The sequence below is a fragment of the Tupaia chinensis genome, unplaced genomic scaffold (assembly GCF_000334495.1).
Source record: "Tupaia chinensis unplaced genomic scaffold, TupChi_1.0 Scaffold148607_1, whole genome shotgun sequence".
NCBI classification, from domain to species: Eukaryota; Metazoa; Chordata; class Mammalia; order Scandentia; family Tupaiidae; genus Tupaia; species Tupaia belangeri.
Window position 1 is genome coordinate 3,236,047 of NW_006208456.1, and position 20,071 is coordinate 3,256,117.

Genomic DNA, 20,071 nt, shown 5'->3' on the forward strand with positions numbered 1-20,071 from the left:
CCCACGCCCGCCCCGGAGAGGCAGCTGAATGCCGGGCAGAGCCCCGGGTGGGGGGCCCGCCTCCCGGCACTGCCTTGCTCGGCGCAGGTCCCGGGGGTGGCGGGGGCCCGCAGCCGGGCCCGGGTGGGCCAGCGCCCCCAACCCACATCTTGCTGTTACATCCAAAGCCCACTTTCTGTTATCCTCCTGGAGAAAGAAAGCAGCTGGTGCTCAGTCTCTGCATCCAACTTCTTTTCTTTTTTTGCTATAGGACATGTGCATTTGCTGGAGACAGAGAGGACAAGTGAAAAAGTATCCCCACCTCTGCTCCCAGAGGGAATGGCCACTCTGCAATCCCTTCTCCGTTCTCTCAGAATTTTGGGCATGTACGCACATGCACCCAGCTTTTTCAGGCCAGTGAGTCTGGGATTTGAATTGAGCAGCCAGCCATGTGGGATCCAGTGGCCTACAGCCTCCATATCATCTGCTGACCTGAACACTATACTTTTACGAGACTATGTGACCATTATGTCTTCACTCGACTTTTTCCCTTCTGTCTAATCACCATGCTTTCTCACTTGAATAAGCTCATGAAGACCATCTAATCATTGCAGTGGCTCTTTTTTTTTTTTTTTTTTTTTGGCTATAGGGCACGTGCACTTGCCAGAAAGAGAGAGAGACAGAGAGAGAGAAAGCGAGAAATCACCCCCCCAGGGGGGGATGGCCACGCCGCAATCCCTTCTCCTCCGTTCTCTCAGGATCTTGGGCACGCACGCATACACGCCCGGCGTGAGTTTAAGCCACTGGGTCCGGGACTCAAATCGCGGTCAAATACACAGAAGTCCAGCGACACACATTATGCCAACTACTGGTCCTGCAGTGGCTCTTTCTTAACCTTTTCAGTATTCTTTCCTCTACGTCATTAAACTGTGAAAATTTAGGAAAAGTAGTGGTACTTTAGAGGTCACTTTATTTTAAATACTTATGATTAAGATATTATAAAAGTCATTAATTGTGAAAAATAACCTATCAAAGGGATTAGATTACAAGAGAAAATGGGACATGATTACATCTCTAAATGCCAGAGTAGTGACCTAGGAAAATGTGGGAAATTGCTGGGGTTGGCCAAAGAAAATGTTATGCATAGCAAAAACAATGTTTGATAAGAAACTGAAGTATCCACCAAATCAAAGTTATGTTAAAAGCAAAGACATGCTTGCATAATGAATTAGAGATTCCAGGCAAATAAATAACGGTTTAAGGGATATAGAAAAAATTAAAGAATGAAGAAAATAGGAGATCCCACAGCATGCACTAAGTGCCAAAGACGAGTGCATACAAGAATGCTGAGAATGGGTTTTAAGGAAGACTCCACACCCAACTGACTTTGTATAGCAATTATACTTTCTGCTTCGAATTAACCTAGGGGAGTTGGCTATCTATGATAGTTCTTAGAGTTACTTTATATGGTAACTAATAAGCTCAAAGAATGTGGCGTTTTGAGCAAGAGGGTCTAACAGTCAAATAAATCTTAAAATGATAGCATGATTTAGTTGAACTCCTGGGAGTGAGTAAAGCATTCCAAAACTTGACCAGTGATGAGAATTTCCTTCATCTTTTTTTGTGCACTTGATTCTGTTCTTATTTTTCTAATTAAAATAATTTTTTCTTGGGGCCAGCAGGTGGCATGGTGGTTAAGGCACTGGACTCCCTCATGGCCGACCACAGTTCAAGTCCTGGACCTGGCAGCTTGCTTTCTCACTTCCTCTCTCTCTCTCTCTCTCTCTCTCTCTCTCTCTCTCTCTCTCTCTCTCTCTCTCTCTCTCTCTCTCTCTCTCTCTATCTCTCTGTCTGTCTCTCTCTGGTAAGCACATGTGACCTATAGCAAATTAAAAAATAATAAATAAAGTTAAATAAAATAATTCTTTAAAAAATATAATTTTGTCTTATTTTTCAGATGATAGTGTAATGTTGCTAATTCGTGTTCAGTTCTGACTATATACCGAAGAGGTAAACAGTGAGGTTCTTTTCCCTAAGAAAATCCCAAAAAGGAAATTCTACTTCAGAACCATATTTCTACTTAAAGTCATCTGACAGCTATTTTAAGGAATATAATCACTAACTCTAGTTGCAATCTGAAAAAAGTCTTCTCAAATTAATAACTTAAAATTCCACCTTCTCACACTAGAAAGAGAAGAGCAAACTAAACCCAAAACAAGCAGAAATGAGGACATAATGAAGATCAGAACAGGGACCAGAAGATGACATAATGGCTATTTTGCTAGACTCCCATGTAGTCAACCACGATTTGAGTCCCGGACCCAGAGTCTTAAAACTCACGCTGGGTACAAATGTGTGTGTGTGCACCCAAAATCTGGAGAGGAGACTGAAGAAGAAGGGACTGTAGTGTGGCTATCCCCCTGGGGGGGGGGGGATTTCTTGCTTTCTCTCTGTCTCTCCAGTAAAGGCATGCACCCTACAGCAAAAAACCTTTTTTAAAAAGAAGAGTTATTTTATTTAACTTTATTTATTTATTTATTTATTTATTTTAATTTTACCAGAGAGGGACAGAGGCGGGGAGGGGAGTGAGAAAGCAAGCCACTACGTCCAGGACTCAAACAGCAGTCAGCTATGTGGGAGTCTAGTGCCCATAACCACACCACTGCTGGTCCCCCAAAATCTCTCTCTTGAAAAAAAATTACAGCCAAGGGGCTGGCTCTATAGCTTAGTGTTAAAGGGAGTCAGATCCCCACATGGCTAGCCACGATTCAAATTCTGGTCCTGGTGGCTAGAAAAACACACAAAGCATGTGTGTGTGTATGCCCAAAATCTCAATAGGAAATGGAAGAGAAAGGATTGTGGTATGTCTAGTCCTCCCTGGAGGTGTGCTTTCACACTTTCTCTCTGTCTCTAGTGAGCACACACATTCGATAACAATTTTTTTTAATTAAAAAACTTAATAAATAAATAATTGGCAAATTGATCCCAAAATTCACTTGAAAACCTAAGGGATACAGAATAGCTAAAAATAATTTTAGAATGGAAAAATAAAGTAAAAGACTCAAACTTCCCCATTTCAAAACCTACAACCAAGCTGCATTAATGAAGACAGTGTAGTATTGGCACAATAATAGAAATATAGATCAGGGGAACCAGCAGTTAGCGTAATGGCTATGTCGCTGGACTCCCACATAGTCGACCACGGTTTGCATCCCAAACCCGGTGGCTTAAAACTCACACCGGGCGCGTGTGCGTGTGTGCCCAAGATCCCGAGAGGAGAATGGAGGAGAAGGGATTGCGGCGTGGCCATCCCTCCTGGGGGGTGATTCCTCGCTTTCTGTCTCTCTCTCTCTCTCTGTCTTGGCGACACACGATATAAAAAAAAAAAAAAAAAAAAACCTCTTAAAAAAAAGAAATATAGATCAGGACTGGAGAGTCCAGAAATAAAGACTTGCAGTTTTGGTCAAATGATTTCTGATAAAAAGACAAATCAATAGGGAAGAATAGTCTTTTTTTAAAAAATGGTACTAGGGGGTGTCATGGCATGGTGGCGATTGAGGTGCTCGACTCCAAAATGGCCGACTGCAGTTCGAGTCCCAGACCTAGTGGCTTGCTTTCTCACTTTCTCTCTGTCTCTCTCTGCTTGAAAAGAAATATGATGCTAGTAAATAAATCTTTAAAAAAAAAATGATACTAGGGCAAGTGGCTGTCTAATAGAAAAGAATAAAGCTGGCCTTCTTCCCTCACACTACATAAAAATTAACTCGAACTGATCAAAGATCCAAATCAAAAAGCTTAAAATACAAAACTACTAGAAGAACCTCTTAGAAGAAAACATAGGCGTGAACCTTAACGATCCTGGATTAGGCCAAGATTTCTTAGATATAACACTAAAAGCACAAGGAAAAAAAAGATCAAATAGGGTGAGTTCTGTGGCCCAGTAAAGAGAGCTGGATTCCACATGGCTGACCATAGTTCAAATCCTAGCCCAGATGTCTTGAATAACATGCGTTCATGTACATGTCCAGAATCCTGACAGGATGGAGATGAAGAAGGGATAAGGAGTGACTCATTAGGGGAGTGCTTCTTCCTGCTGCCACCCCCACCTCCCTCTGGTGAGCACACATGCCCTTTAGCAACTTAAAAGGGGGCTAAAAAAAAAAAAAAGATAAGTTATACTTAATCAAAATTTAAACCTTTTGGGCCACCTGGTGGCCTGGTGGTTGAGGTGACTGGATTCTACATGGCTGACTTTGCAGTGTAAGCCTCAATCCTGCTGGCTTGAGAAGCGTGCTGGGCACATGTGCATATGTGCCAAGGTCCCAAAAGAATCATGAAGGACAGAGGGAATTGTGGCATAGCATGTCCCCTGGGGGATAATTTCTCACTTTCTCTCTCATTCTCTTTCTCTCCCTTAGCAAGAGCATGCACCTTCTAGCAAAAACTAAAAAACTGAAAAAAAAAAAAAAAAAAAACCAAAAACTTTTGGGTCCAGTTGCAGTAGCATGTACTAGATGCTACTTGGCAAGCTGAGGCAATATGGGAGATTTATGCTGTATTTCTAGTCCATCCTAAAAAACTGGGTGCATTGGCACATGCCAGTAGTCCCAGGTACCAGGGAGACTGAGGCAGGATGATCATGACATGGTGAAGTACTGTTTAAAAAAAAAAAAAAAAAAACCACAAAAAACAAAAACAAAACATATACACACAGAAAATTAAAAATGTTTGTACTTCAAAGGATACTATCAAGAAAGTAAAGAAACAATCTACAAAACAGAAAAAGTATTTGCAAATTATGTATCTGAAAAGGGACTAGTATCCAGAATATATTTTACAAATTCTTATAATTCAACAATAAGACATGAAACTCAACTTTTAAAAATGGGGCAAATGGTGCTGGCCCATGATCTAGTAGTTAAGGGAGCCAAATCCCACAGGGCTGACACAGTTCAAACCCCCAAGTCCAGTAAGCTTGAAAAATATGCCGGGCATGTGCATGCTTACCCTGAACACCAATAGGATAGAGAAATAATATACAAGAAGGGATGGCAGCACGATGGTACCCCACTGGGGAGTGTTCTCTGCCTCTTCCTCTGTCCCTGATGAGTTTAAGACTCCTCTGGCAATGAAAATAAGCAGGCCAGGCCGTGCAATGGTTAAACATTGTTCTTTGAACCCTAATCCCACATGGATAATTGTGGTTGGAATCCTGGCCCTGAGCAGCTGTCTAGCAATTAAAGAAAAGAAAAGAAAAGGAAAGGAAAGGAAAAAAAAAAAACAAAAAACGGGCAAAGGAAGCTGAGTGCAGTGGCATGCACCTGTAATCCCAGCTACTCAGGAGGCTGAAGCAAGAAGACTGGAAGTTTGAGATCAGCCTGAGCAACACAGTGAGACTGTCTCTAAGAAGGAATGAAAGACGCAAATAAACAAATAAGCCGGCAAAGGATGTGAATGGGCATTTTTCCAAAAAAGATATATATCTTCTTTCATGTGCCAATAAGCACATGAAAAAAATGCTCAATATTATTAGTTATTAGAAGGCAAATCAAAACTACACTGAGCATATACATGTACAAAATATTATTGAGCCCTAAAAAGAAATAATTGGTTGATCCTATTTACATGAGCTCCCTAGAATGGTAGAATTCAGAGAGACAGAAAGTGGAGTTGTGACAGCAAGGGTAGGGGAGAATGGGAACTTTGTGTTTACTGAGTAGAGTTTCAGTTCGGCAGGATGAAGAGTTCTAGGAATGGTGATGGTAGCACCATGTGGAAGGCACTGCATACGGAAGCCATCTTGAGCTATCCACCATCTTGAGCTATCCACCATCTTGGAAACCATTAGGCTTCACTTCCTCACTGAGCAAACCCTCTCTCAGAAATCATGTGACCAGCCGTTCTCCCGGAAGTGGTTGGGTTTCTAGGCAATGGGAGAGATCCACCCACACCAATGATTGGTTCATGCTGTTCTATCTCATTTGCATTTCGGGCAACCAATCAGTGTCTACCAGCCTATATATAACTCGCCATTTTTTCCTCAATAAACAGAAGAAGAAGATGAGGACGACTTGATCAGCACTTCATATTGTCTTCACTCTGTGTGTGTGTGCATGCGTGTGTTTGTTCCATCTCTCATTCCCTCCCCCAGGGAACCTGTTCCACTGTCCCTCGGGTCGGGACAGCATAACAATATCAATGCACTCAAGATCAATGATATGTACATTTAAAAAAGGCAAAAATGGTAATTTTTATGTTATAGGTATTCTACCATAATTTTAGAAACAATTACATTGTATAGTTTCCAAATATTGGGGGATTTTCCAGTTATCTTTCTATTATTTGATTTGTAGGTTAGTTCCATTATGGTTGGAAATCATTCCTTACATGACTTAAATCCTTTTAAAGGTACTGATACTGGAAAACTCAACAAACAAACAAAACACAATGAGATACTACTTCATGCTGACTAAAATGGCTATAATAAAAAAGATGGTAACAATGACAAAAATCTAGAACAATTGGAATGCTCATACGTTGCTGGTAGAATATAAAATAGTATAGCTGCTTTGACAAAGTTTGACATTCTCAAAAAGTTAGGGGCCAGCAGATTGTGTGGACATTAAGGTGCTGGATCCCACATGACTGGGCAGTCTGAGGTCCAGACCCAGTGGCTTGAGTATCACACCATGTGTGTAGGCCTATGGACCCCAAAATCCCAAGAGGAGAGTGGAGGAGAGGGACTGTGGCGCAGCCATTCATCCGTGGCTCACTTTCCATTTCACTGTCTCTCTCTCCCTGGCAAGCACATATACCCTACAGCAAAAATCTAAAAAAAAAAAAAAAAAAAAAGTTAAACACAGAATTACTACATGACTCAGCAATCTACTCTCGGGTATATAAAAGTCTTCAAAAAGTTCATAGAAAATTCATATTATGAAAAAGCTATGCATAAAATTCAAACTGTTTTTGTACCAAAATCAATTCATACTTTAATTCCCCTCTTCCATGAACTTTTTTAAAGTTCCCACTCATATTCCCTAGGACATCAAAAATACTGTCTACATATTAGGTTGTTGGAAAAGTCATGACCTATTTTTTTCTTTGTAAAAATGTGTCATGACTTTTCTCACAACCCAATAAAAACATAAATGTCCACAGCATCATATTTTATATTAGCCCCCAATGGAAACAACCATTGGTTCATGAATAGATAAGTGAAATCTGGTGTATAGAAAGCCATGTGACAGAATATTATTCAGCGATAAAAATAAAGTACTGATACATGCTACTATATGGATGACCCTTGAAAACATGTTAAGGGAAAGGAGCCTGACACAAAGAGCCACATTGATATGATTCCATTTACATCAAATTCCAGAATAGGCAGATCTATAGAGATAGAAGTGGGTTAGTGTTGCCAGGGACTGGGGACGAGGAATGCTAGTAGGTAGGGTTTTCTTTTTGGGGTGATGAAAATCTTCTGGAATGAGTACACAGCTTCATGATTGTACTAAAAATCAATGAATTATAGATTTTAAAAGGGTGGGTTTTATGAGATGCGAATTATATTCCAACTGAAAAATGAAGTCCCTGTGTTCTCATTCACTACTCCTCTAGGAGTGATAAAACTTAATTAAATGGCTAGATGATATCAACACGCAGAGACTACAGCAAAACAAAAACAAAACAATTGCTGGAATGAACATATATATTTAAACGATTATAAAAAGTAAATAAGCTACAAGTCTAATCAGAAAAAGATGGCATTTTCCTTGCTGTTTTCCAAATCAATACTTGCTTGTGTGCATTCTTTTATTCTCTTTCTAAATTGGGGGATGGCTGAGGGCGAAGGAGATTCAAGTAAAGATGGGCTCTATATACCACCATCTGGGATTTTCCCTCTAATAAAGAAACTCGGGTTAATCATCACAAGTTTTCACTTCCATTGACCAAATCACAGGAACTTACCCTCCGTAATTGGTAGCAAGGCTAACTGGAACATAGTTCCATGACTTTCAGCAATGCTTTTTTTAAAAAATTATTTATTTATTTAATTTTATCTGTTACTATTATTCTTAAATTTGTTCAAAGAGAGATGCGAGGAAAGAGAGATAAAAGTTAAGTGAAAAAGCAAGTTGCCAGGTCCAAGATTTGAACTACAGTCAGTTACATGGGAGTCCACTCTTTAACCACCACACACCTGTCAGCCCAGCAATGTCTTTTTTTTTTTTGACAGGCACTTTACATATGAGTATAAAACAGTTAGAAATGATTCTCAAATAATTAGAAACAGAGGAACTGACATTCATATTTTGAAGATTCTGGTTTGCATTTTAAGTACCACAGTGCCAAAGTGCAGCCCTAACTCATTATCTCCGGGGCTGGAGGTAGACTGGGGAGGTACTGACCTCACACGCCCCTACAGAAGGCAGAAGGGAAGTGCAGATTGCATTGACCTGTGCATGCTGAGGGGAGATTAGTGAACTGAAGTAGAGGCAGAAGCTGCCAATACTTTGCTCTCTCCGGCTAATGCTCCCTATTATTCAGGGCTATCATTACCTCTTCTGGAATGGATAAAGTAATTCTAACGAGAAAAACTTCAGCTGGAAAACTGTAAAGGTTCTTTCAAAGCCAAAAAGAATAGAAAGAAATTAAGTGGGGAATTGGGTGAAGTTTGGAGACACGAAGTAGGTCTGAAGGTAATGCAGCAGCTCCAGAGGAAGCAGTGACATAAATCACAACAATGTCATCTGTTCAGCTAAATGCCATCTCTGCCATCAGGGAAATCGTGACTTGGTTTGACGATGCCACAACAAACAGGAAGAACTGGAAAAGCCTTCTATTCTCCTTAGAAAGGAAAAACGTCATTAATATGTGTGTGCAGAGGCCCAGGTACCCCTGTGAGAAAACGAGCAATGATAACAGCAGAACACTCCATGTAGAACACACTTTACCAATTGCAGAGCGTTTTTATTCTCACTGCTCTCCAAACTATTATTTTACCTCTGTGCCATGCGGTTACCAAATAGCCAGGCTCTCCCTACTCACGTGTCAGGAACATGTCTCTGGTATCCATGATAACCCAGATAGGTCTCCAAAGCCCGTGGGCCACATACCTGGGTGTACTTGCGGAAAAACACCCCTTGCACCTTTCCAAAAATCTCATAATCCACTGATATCAAGGTGTCCCCTTCTGCCATGCTCAAACCTGTCAGAGAACAGGAAAGCAGAGACGTAAAGGACCATTCCAGGGTCTCCAGTGCTGAAACAGGGACACGCCACACTAACCCATGCTTAATCACTGCGACATCTCCTCCAGGTCCCCAGATTTCGAATTGTTAGTGAATGTGTGTAAACGGGCGTGTGGGGAGTATCAGAAAGTCAACTGGGCGTGGGAGCTTCGGGGCCCCACTGCCCCCGGTCTTTGCGACAATTAATTACCTGCTTACACAATGAAGTCCTTACACCCATGCCTGGTCCCGCTCCCTACCATCCTTTCCTCTTCCCGCGTGCGGCCAGAATCCCTTTCTAATAAAACTTCAGAGCTAGACGAGCAGCCCTGCACACCCTGGGGTCCCTACCCCGGCTCACCCTGCAGGTCTTTCAACCACAGGCCGCCAGGACCTCACCCGCGACCACCACGCCAACGGCTCCCCTAGCTGCGCGAACCGCCGCGCCCGGAAGTTTAGAGAGCTGCTCCTCCTTCGCCATCTCTCATGCCCATCACCTCCGGTAGACCAATCACGGACAGCGTGGTGCTCCCGAGCCCGCCCAGAGGTGAGACTGCAGCGAGTAGAGCATCGGGTTAGGGACCTGTCCAGGGTCTAAGGCTCCACCTCTAGAGACTGAACCCTCACCCCACCTCTGTCACTCAGCACGCATAGAGGAAGAAGCACGGGAGACCCATTCGGTCATTCAGGAAATCAGTATTTCTTTCTACTGTGTGCCAGGCACTGTTCTAGGTGGTTGGCATCCACTACCGATGCCCTGGGGTAGCTTAAATTTGGAGGTGGGAAACAGACAATAATCATTAAACATCATAAATAGGTAAACTGAATAAGACATACAGCCATTCTGTCCTTTTTATTTCTTTTTTTTTAAGTGATTAATTTTATTTGCTATTAGTTAAAATTTTTGCTATAGGGCACATGCGCTCATCAGAGAGACCTAGAGAGAAAGAGAAAGCAAGCCCCTGGGTCCAGGACTTGAACCACAAGCAACCATGTGGGAGTCCGGTGCCTCAACCACCACGCCACTTGCTGGCCCCATTGTCCTTTTTCCTTCAGTTCTCAAATTTCTGGTCAGGCCTAACCTGGAATTGGTAGCAGAGGAGGTAAGTGTACAGGAGGTCCCAGTGGAAGTTATGACTCCTTGTCAGCTTCCAGAAGCTGCCTGCCAGGGTCTACTTGACTAAGAAAATGCCATATAATGCCTAAATAAATAAACAAAGCAAGCCAAAGCACGAGCAAAGGCCTGGCCCCTTGGCCTGGCGGTTAAGGGAGCTGGATCCCACATGACCCACTGGGAAGTTCAGACCAGGAGACTTGGAAAACACATCTAGTGCATGTGCCTCTGCCCCAGATCTTATGGCATGGAGAGATGGAGAAGGGGATTGTGGCCTGACCACATCTCTGTTGGGACATGTCCCTCCCCTCCATCTCTCTGGCAAGGGCATCTTGCCTCCTGGCAAAAGAAAGAAAAGAAAATATGAGTAAAATAACTTATGGCTTCAGAATCATAATCTAATCAACCTAAGACAAACAATAACATTGCATGAATTTATTTTGGGAAAGGGGAATTTCAAGGGTATAGATGAAGATAGTTAAAATGGCAGTCGAGCTATAGACATTTGAATCCAGCTACCCTTATGATTAGAGATGTGTATGGAGGAAAGCTGTAGTGGTTCCTGTTTCCCTTTGGATAAATAAATAATGGAAGATTCCATATGTGGACATGCCAGGTTGGCAGACTTGGCAAGGTGATAGGGCATTGCACTGGTAGCTGCAGAAACTCATCATTTCAGAAACTTCCTGTTGCAGAGTGAGGATCCAGATCCTAGAAAATCATAAAACCTTAGTGCCGGGGGATGGGGAGGGCAGCTGCATTGAATGTTGTGCTTGGCAATATTTTAAAATAATGTGGGCTAGCCCCTGATGTGGTGGTTAATGTGGCCAGATCCCATATGGATGACTGCATAGTTTGATCCTGGGCCCAGTGGCTTGAGAAACAGTGTGTGTGTGTGTGTCTGCATGCATGCACATGTGTGCTCAAAATCTCAAAAGCAGGGAGAAACGGAGGAGAAAGGATTGTGGTGTGACTATTTCCTATTGAGTGAGGGGCTGCCTTCTCACTCTCCCTCTCTCTCTGTCTTTATCTCTCTCCAGCAAGCACATGCACCCTCTGAACAAATTTTTTAAAAAAGAAAAGAAAAAAAAAAAAGAATGCTAAACATAGTACCCAGCTGATGCTATTTCTTTCACTGAAATGCATTTTTTAAAGAATTATTTTATTGGGAACCAGCAGTTAGCGTAATGGCTATGTTGCTGGACTCCCACGTAGTCGACCGTGGTTCGTGTCCCAGACCCGGTGGCTTAAAACTCACGCCGGGCACGTGTGCGTGAGTGCCCAAGATCCCAGAGGAGAATGGAGGAGAAGGGATTGCGGCGTGACCATCCCCCCTGGGGGGTGATTTCTCGCTTTCTGTCTCTATGTCTCTCTCTGTCTGTCTGGCGAGCGCACGCGCCCTATAGCGAAAACCTCTCCAAAAAAAAGAAATAAATAAAAGAATTATTTTATTTAACTTTTATTTATTTTTTTAAAAATTTGACCAGAGTGGGACAGACAGAGAGAGATAAAGAGACAGAGAGAGAGAACGTGAGAAAGCAAGTCACCAGCTCTAGGACTCAAACCATGGTTGGCCATGTGGGAGTCCAATGCCCTTAACCACCACGCCACCTGCCAGCCTTAAGTGCATTCTTTAAAAAAAAAACAAAAAGTTTCTCTATGGAATTCAAAACTTATTGAGTGTCTTTTATGTATGAGACAGTGAAGAATATACAAAGATGAAAAAACTAGTAGAGAAAAAATTGAAGGTACACAGCATAATAAATATCCTTAGATTATCATACACTGCATGCATGCTCTGAAAATCTTTATCGTGGGCCAGCAGGTGGAGGGGTGGTTAAGGTGCTGGATTTCTACAAGTCTGACTGGGGTTTGAGTCCCGGATCCTGCGGCTTGAAAACCACAACAAATAAATGGATAAATGAATAAAAAATGTTAAAGAAAATCCATATCACCCCCCACAAAATTGCATAACAATGAAATGTAAATAAGAAATTATTTGACAATTAAATTTAAAAATTTAGAAAGAATACACAAAGTTGAATGATATGTAGTTTTTTACAAGTTTATTTTCTTTATTTCTTTCATGAGAGGTAGGGAGGGAGAGACATACCCTCGACAGGGTCTTGTCATGTCACAATCTTTCCCCAGCCTCCCAGCCAGCCAGAGTTGTGGGTGCATGCAGGCATGCCTAGCATGTTTGGGTTGGCCCAGGATCTGAACTTGGGCTTCCCATGTGGCTGGTATCACACGAGTGGCACCATACCACCTGTACAACTGTGGCTGCACCAATCATGTATAATCTTTGCCCTCAAAGAATTTTAAATTAGTGCAGGGAACAAATATGCATGCAAATAACGATGATAAAATGCACAACAAGCTCATTTCATTCCATGAACATCCATTAAGAGCTCATCATGAACCAGCTCAGGACAATAACAAAGACCAAAAAATGTTATGAAAGAGGAAAGAGATGAATTCTGACTGGCAAGGATTTTTGGAGGAAACAACATTTTATCCAAGGTTGCACAACCATGACCAGTAAGTGATGGGGCTGGGATTCAGTTCCAGGCAGTCAAGGGGCCATTCCCACAAGGGCTGTGCTCTACCCCTTCCCAGGACATGGAGCTTAGGAGATGGCACTGTGGAGAGAGAGCACAAGAGGTCCGTTGAGGCTGTCCCAGGGCTTCTTAATCATGGCTGACATCAGGACCTTCGTGGAAGCTTTAAAATAAAATTGCTGCCCAGGCCTCAGCCCTAGATAGAGCAGGATTTCCAGGAAGTCTTTATCTTTTCAGCTTATTCATTTATTTCTTCTATGAGTTAGAGATACAAAGAGAGGGACAGCACTCCCACCAGGGTCCTGATGCCACACTCCACCACTAGCTTCAGGCAGCCCCGAACCATGAGCACGTACATGCCCAGTATACTCAGAGAGGTCTCTGGACTTGAACCAGGAACATTCCCACAGTGATACCTTTTATCAAAATGTGACTGTCCAGGCCCCAGGTCGCCAATGCACAGCTAGGGTTGAGACTTTTGAATTTTTTGGTTTTATTTTTTAGACTTTTGGCATAGGGTATGTATACTTGCCAGAGAGAGATAGAGACAGAGGGAAAGAAGTGAGAAATCACCCCCAGCAGGGACGACCACACCACAGTCCCTTCTCCTCCATTCTCCTCTCAGGATTTTGGGCACACACACACACACACCAGTGTGTTTTTCAAGCCACCAGTTCTGGAACTAAAACTACAAAGCTGGTTATGTGGGGTCTAGAGCCTTAACCACCATGCCATCCACCGGCCCCAGGCTCTGAGGTTTTATTAAGGAGAAGCAGGGCAGGAAAGGTAGTCTGCACTTAATCTGGGAAGTAGAAATGCCATGTTAAATGATGTGTTTTGACTTTAGTCTATAGGGTAAGAAACAGCCAATGGGGAGGGCAATGACATGATCAAAAGTATTTAGTAATTAGCTGATTTAATCATTTCATAATGTGTAAGTGTCTTGAAACATCATGTTGTACTCCGTGCATATATACAGCTTTGTCAGGTATAGCTTAGTAAAGCTGGGGGCAAGGTGACTATTCTGGTAGCACCATGAAGGATGGGTTTGAGGAGATGTTGAGAGCAAGAAGAGCAGTTAGGAAGGTGATGCCGTCCCAATGAGAAGTGAGGAATCACTCACACAGGGCAGTAGAAATGTCAAGGGAAAGTTTTGGGCCAGCTAGCTGGTGTAGTGGTTAAGGCAGCCGGATCCCACATGACTGACTGCATGGTTCAAGTTCTGGACCTGGTGGCTTGAAATATATGCCAGGTACGTATACATGCATGCCCAAAATCCCCAGAGGAGAATGGAGGAGACGGGATTGTGGTGTGGTCATCCTCCCGGGGTGGGGCGTGGGAGGAGAGGGAGTTTGCTTTCTCAGTTTCCCTCTAACTCTCTGGAGAATGCATCTGCCCTAAAGCAATTTTTTAAAAGGGTTATATAGGAGAAATGCTATAGTAGTAAACTCAATAGAACCTGACATCAGTTAGAAGGAAGAGGTGACAAAGGGGGAGGAGTGGAAGATGACAGACTGAGCGTGAAAGGGAACACTGGAGAGCAGCAGACTGGGCAGTGGAGACAGGATCTGCTTTCTGCCATTCTGGGTTTGAGGTTCTGGAGGAACGTTCATATGGAGGGCTAACTGGGCAGCTGGAAACCCAAATTTGTATCTAAGGAGAGAGACAAAAGCTAAACGGGGTTATCATTTAACATAGGTAAAGCCTTAGATTTCAGCATTAGGTTGAAATCATTAAAGAGGAGAATGCCTGGAACCACCTCTATATGAGAAATAAGAGAGCTCAGACAACATCTACATTTAGGACGTAAGTGGGGAAAAGACATAAATGCAGAGACCCAGAAGATGGAGCAAAGACATGAAAGAAGACAAAATGACATGGGAGCCCCTGAGAAGCGAGTTCTTTTGGTTGTTGTTGGAGAGAGAGATTGTTGCTATAGGGTACGTGTTCTCACTAGAGAGACAGAAAGTGAGAAATCACTCCCTCCATGGGGGATGGCCACACTGCAATCCCTTCCACTCCATCCTCCTCTCAGGATCTTGGGTATACACATACACACACCTGGCTTGAGTTTTAAGCTACTGGGTCCAGGACTTGAACCGCAGTTGACTACGTGGGAGTCCAGTGACAAAACCATTATCCCATCTGCTGGTCCCAAATTAATGGGCTGAGAAATAGGAGCTTTTGTCTTTGGTTATTGGGAGGTTATTATTGGTAGCCTTGCAGTTACATACAGGAAGAGGAGTGAAGGCCAGAACTCAATGGACTGGACAGTGAGGGAGATGAAGTGGGGACAGAAACTGTGGACTGTTCTGTCAAGGAGTCTGTGGGGGCCTGATGGTAGCACAGCAGTGAAGCAATGCTCTGAGAGCCTCTGTGTCCTGGAGACCTCCCTGAGTAAATGACATACACATGCCCAGGATCTGGAGCTGATTGAAGTTGGAGATGGATACAGCATGAAGACCCTGGGGGCGCTGTCTGCCTCCCTCGCTCATGAAAGAAAGAAAGAGACAAAAACAAAACAAAACAAAAACAAACAAAAGACGTTAAAAAAAAAACACACACACACAAAAAAACAAAAACCAGGACCAGTCAGTGACATGGTAGCTAAGGCAGCAGGATCCCACATGGCCACTGCTTGGTTTGAGCCCTGGATGCAGCAGCTTGAAACATGCTGGGCACATCCATGCTCAAGATCCCAGATATGACTAGAGGAGAAGGGACTGCAGTACGCCCACGCCCCTCCCGGGGACTACTTTTTCACTTTCTCTCTGTCTCTATCTCTCTGCAGCAAGTACAAGCACCTTATAGCAAGATTAAACAAAAACAAAAGAAACCCGGGAGTCTTGGGGAGAAAAGGAGCAATGAATGGGACCCTAACAAGAAAGGCAGCAAGTCAAGGAAAACAAGGTTTGTTTGGCAGGGGAAAAAGTTAAGCATATTTTAAAACCAAAGAGAGGACCAGCCAGTGGTGAGGTGGTTAAAGTGGCTGGACCCACAGGACAGGGCTTGAAAACATTGCTGGGGGCTTATACATGTGTGTCAAAATCACGAAAGGAGGGAGAAATGGAGGAGCGGGATTGAGGAGGGACTGTGCCCCATGGAGGGTTCTTTCTCACTTCCTCTCTTTTTCTTTCTCCCCACCCCCTACCCCACTGTGAGTGCATGCATCCTCTAGCACATTGAAAAGAAAGAAAGGAAGAAAAATAAAGAAAGGGAAGAAATATGTGGAGAGGTACAACTTGAAGTTAACAAGATGGAGGGGTAAAGGGAGGCAGCCAACTCCCAGAGGGAATTGAAAGGGACTCATTCAAGAGAACTCAAGGAAAGAGAGACACTTCTTCCTCAAATACAAGAGGGAAGGAAATCAGGAGGGGGGGACATACTGGGAAATCCTGCCAGGCTGGAGGGAGCCTGTGGGAGGATGAGAGGCAGGCCCCAGGCTGAAATAACTGGGGCAGCCTATGTGGAGGGCGACGTATCTGGAACCAGATATTTGCAGAGGGCGGTGGAGTCAGCTGGGAATAAAAACAAGGAATAAAGGCCTGCCCTGGAGAGCCCACCAAGGAATTTCTTTGTAATATGTAAATGCTGTAATATGACAATTAGTATTAACACAGACTACTGGTGTCCACACTATTTTCCATGTGCACACATCTTTCAAGCAGTTACAGGAAAAAAGAAAGTGAGCTGCCTGTTCCAAAGAGCTTACATAAATGAACTGAAGCATGAAGCAGACAAATAAATACACTCTCTTCTGATGTCAACAAATTAGAGTACTGTTTAGTGTTGAAATCCGGTTAGCCTGATTAATTTCGATCTGGTAGTTAATTTTATTATCCGTACATTTGGCTGAGTCATTCCTGGGCCCTAAGTAGAGACAGCCAGAGTTACTATGTGAGAGTCAAACATTACAGTATCAAAATAATCAGACTGGCCACAAAAGCTACCCAGGAAAGATACTGCGTAGCAAAAACTGTGACAGAAAGCCGCAAAGTACTGGGGAGGAAAAACACGGAGACAGTACAGTCATACCTGGGGCCCGTACAGCGCTGCCGAGGGTGCTAAGAAAGGCTATCAGCAGGCCCACTCCCGCTAAGCGGGCAGACACCGGCATCCTGCGGCGGAATGACTCGGGGACACGTCTAGGGGCACCGCCCTTTGCCTGAGAGGGACACACCCCAGGGTCTGGGAGCATCGTGCTCGGGAAAATACAACTTCTTCTTTGATGGTGCCCGAGAAAAGCCTCTCCCGTTCCCTCCCCGTTCCCCAAGGGCAGGCCGAACTGCGCTACAAAGTTGGCGGGACACCGGGTCAAGTGACCCTCAAGGCTGACCGCACCCTCCTCCCCAGGCGCCCGATCGCTGGCGGACTGCGCCTGCGCGCGCCTCCGCCGCTGATACCCGGCCAGAAACCGCGCGTGCGTCTCCAGGCAACCGGAATAACAGAGGCCAGCTGAGCGCGCCTGCGCAGCTGTCCGTTGGGAGGGTCAGTTCTGGAAAACTAGGTCCTGGGGTTTCCCCTGAACAGGAGCGGTCCCCAAGAGCCTCAGGTACGCGGAAAGGCGGGGAGACCTGGGGTCAACACCTTGATCTCCCGAGGGTCCGAGGGGCTGGAGGGCAAGGCCTTGTCCCCAAAAGGCGATGCCCCCAGTGGGGGCACCTGGTTTGACCCTCTAGGACAGAACGTGACTTCCGCGTTCCCGATCTAAAAACCTGCCCGGCCTGATCAGGTGGCACCCACCTCTTAGATTACAGACCTTCCGCCATCTGCGCCACGGAGAAGCGATGGGCAAGGGTTTGACAGCCAGGTACCTGCTCCAGGCCCTGGGCAGTCCTTGCGCTCTCCGGGGTCAAGCACAGTTCCAGTAGGAGGGAAACCCCGAGAGCATTTGCCGCAGGTCACCCCCTCTGAGCCACAGTTTTCTCACCTGCTGGGGCTGGGCTTGGACTGGTAAGGTCCCTAAATTCCAACCATGGTACTCTCAGGGAGTGAACCCTTTAGTTTATAGGGGTGGAAACGGCGGGCAAGGGGGACTTGCTTGTTCTGTGTGACAGGCTTAAAACTGATTTTCAAAGTTCTCTCCACCCACCGCAGAGCAGACTGTATGACGGAGGCTGGAAATGGCAGAAGGGAAAGGAAAGTGGCAGGAACCCCTGTATCGCCTTCCTTTTTCTATCCTCAGGGCCTGCACGGTGTCTGTCACACAGTAATCACTCCCCAAATGCTCACTGAAGGAAAACTCTGGCAGATCCACTGTCCCTAGAGCAGTTTAGAGAAATGCAGCCCACAGTGACCCTCAGACAAACTCTTCACGTGTATCTGGCTTGCATCTCCTCTAGGCTTCTGTCCAGGCCCTGAATGGCTGGTCTCCAGTTGGCCCTACATCTCCCTGTGAGCATTATGCTCCCACATAATAAAATGGATGCCCCAGGGCTCCGCTCAGCCAAGCAAGACCCTTTTGAACAAGGTGACTCGTCCCAGCAGTCTTCGATGGGACACCTGAAGAACAATTTCCAGCAGAAGCTTTCGAGCAACAAAGAGCCCATATTGGATAATGTCTACCCTCATCCCAAATGGGACGTCTGTACAAAAGCCCAGAGCTATTCCTATCCCCTCTGCGTGGGGACCAGTCAGCAAGATTCAGGAAACGAGTCCCAGGAGGCCCAAGGAAAGGGTTCATATTACTCATCAGGCCCACAGTCCTGGCATCCCAAAGCAAATAACCAGGACTTCATCCCCTTTACAAAGAAGCGAGTTGGGGTGGACCGGGCATACCCACTAAAACCCGTGGTCCACCGGAAGTCTCGTAGTTCAGGTGAGGCTAGTGCTAATGCCTACCCAAGACCCCTTGAGCCAAGAGAGTTTTCGTGCAGCGACTTTGGCTGGAGAAGTCGGGCAGATTCATCTGGGGCTGGCACTGTTCCTGCTGCCATGCACCAGGATAGGCCCCTGGCACACCTGGACAGGACTGGGTGGATGCAGATCCAAAGACTAGAAGCTGCCGGGGAAAGCTTAGAGAAGGAAATCCGAAGAAAGGAGATTCTCCTGAGGGAAAAGCTGAAGAAGACACAGGAGGAGCTCAGAAGGATCCAGAAGGAAAAAGGACAGCCTGAGGAAAATGAAAACAAAGAGCTCCAGAGAATGATCCTCCCTAGGAGGAGAGGTAAAGGTAACCACATCAATACCACCTATAAGCCTGTCTTCTCCCCGGAATTTTGGTCTGAGGAAGCATTCAGTAGAGACAAGAGAGAGGATGAAACTTGGGGACAGTCTCAAGAAAATTCTAGTCCATGCCAGTTCTCTCATTATGGAATCCAGAAGCTAGAAAGGGAAAAGCTGGTGACAAACAATAACAAAATCCGAGATCAAGTCTCAGGGCCATCGATGGAGCGATTTTCTCAACCTTCAGAAGTGCCAAGCAGTGCTTCTTGGGGGTCCACCAGAGATCCTGGCCTGTCCAGGGGACCAGATGATTCAGGAGCCAGCAGTTCCACTGAAGAGCCAGAACTGGGCAAGTGCAGCCACTGTGGACGCAAATTTCTCTTGCTCAGACTGGAGAGACACTCCAACGCCTGCAGCAAGATGCAGGGCTCCAAGAGGAAAGTGTTTGACTCCTCCAGGGCCCGAGCAAAGGGCACAGAGCTCGAGCAGTACTTGAACTGGAAGGGCCCAGCCTCGGTTAAGGTAACGAGAGCTTTATGGGATTTTACTTTATGTGGGGATCACTGTAAGGGCCTGGTATATCTCCACCAGTTTTCTTTTTCTTTTCAATTTTTTGCCATAAGGGCACATGCACTAGTGTGTGTGTGTGTCTGTGTGTGTGTGTGTGTGTGTGTGTGTGTGTGTGTGTGTATGTGGGGGGGGGACAGAAAGTGAGAAATCATCCCCACAGGGCGGATGGGTACAACACACATGCACATGTGCCTGGCGTGATTTTCAAGCCACCTGGTCTGGGACTCGAACTGCTGACAGACATGGGGGAGTCCAGCACCTTAACCACTACACCACCTTCTGGCCCCATTCCATCAGTTTTCTTTAGAGGAAGGTGAGGATAAACATTTCTTGATTACTACTGTGTTCCAGTCACTGTGGCAGGAGCTTTTTCATATTTATCAACTCAAAATCAAGGGATCAGCAGTTAGTGTAATGGCTATGTTGCTAGATTCCCATGTAGTTGACTG

General features: G+C 44.9%; 2 protein-coding genes across 4 annotated transcripts in view; one reads left to right on the plus strand and one right to left on the minus strand.

The window, feature by feature from the left end:
• ACYP1 (acylphosphatase 1) overlaps nucleotides 1–17,193 on the minus strand; it is a 19,528-nt gene extending 2,335 nt beyond the window's left edge. The window contains exons 1-2 of one of the 3 annotated variants that reach the window (XM_006170558.3): nucleotides 16,923–17,193; nucleotides 9,099–9,190 (exon numbers count right to left, since the gene is read on the minus strand). In XM_006170558.3, coding sequence (XP_006170620.1) covers nucleotides 9,099–9,190; nucleotides 16,923–17,085 — 255 coding nt within the window. In that variant the 5' untranslated portion in view covers nucleotides 17,086–17,193. The other 2 variants (XM_006170559.3, XM_006170560.3) reach the window with 2 other exon arrangements.
• Nucleotides 17,194–17,316: 123 nt separating this feature from the next.
• Nucleotides 17,317–20,071, plus strand: part of ZC2HC1C (zinc finger C2HC-type containing 1C) — a 14,219-nt gene continuing 11,464 nt past the window's right edge. Inside the window, exons 1-2 of the mRNA XM_006170557.3 lie at nucleotides 17,317–17,439; nucleotides 18,230–19,583. Of these exons, the coding sequence (XP_006170619.1) occupies nucleotides 18,249–19,583 (1,335 nt within the window). The 5' untranslated portion in view covers nucleotides 17,317–17,439; nucleotides 18,230–18,248. The remainder of the gene's footprint in view (nucleotides 17,440–18,229; nucleotides 19,584–20,071) is intronic.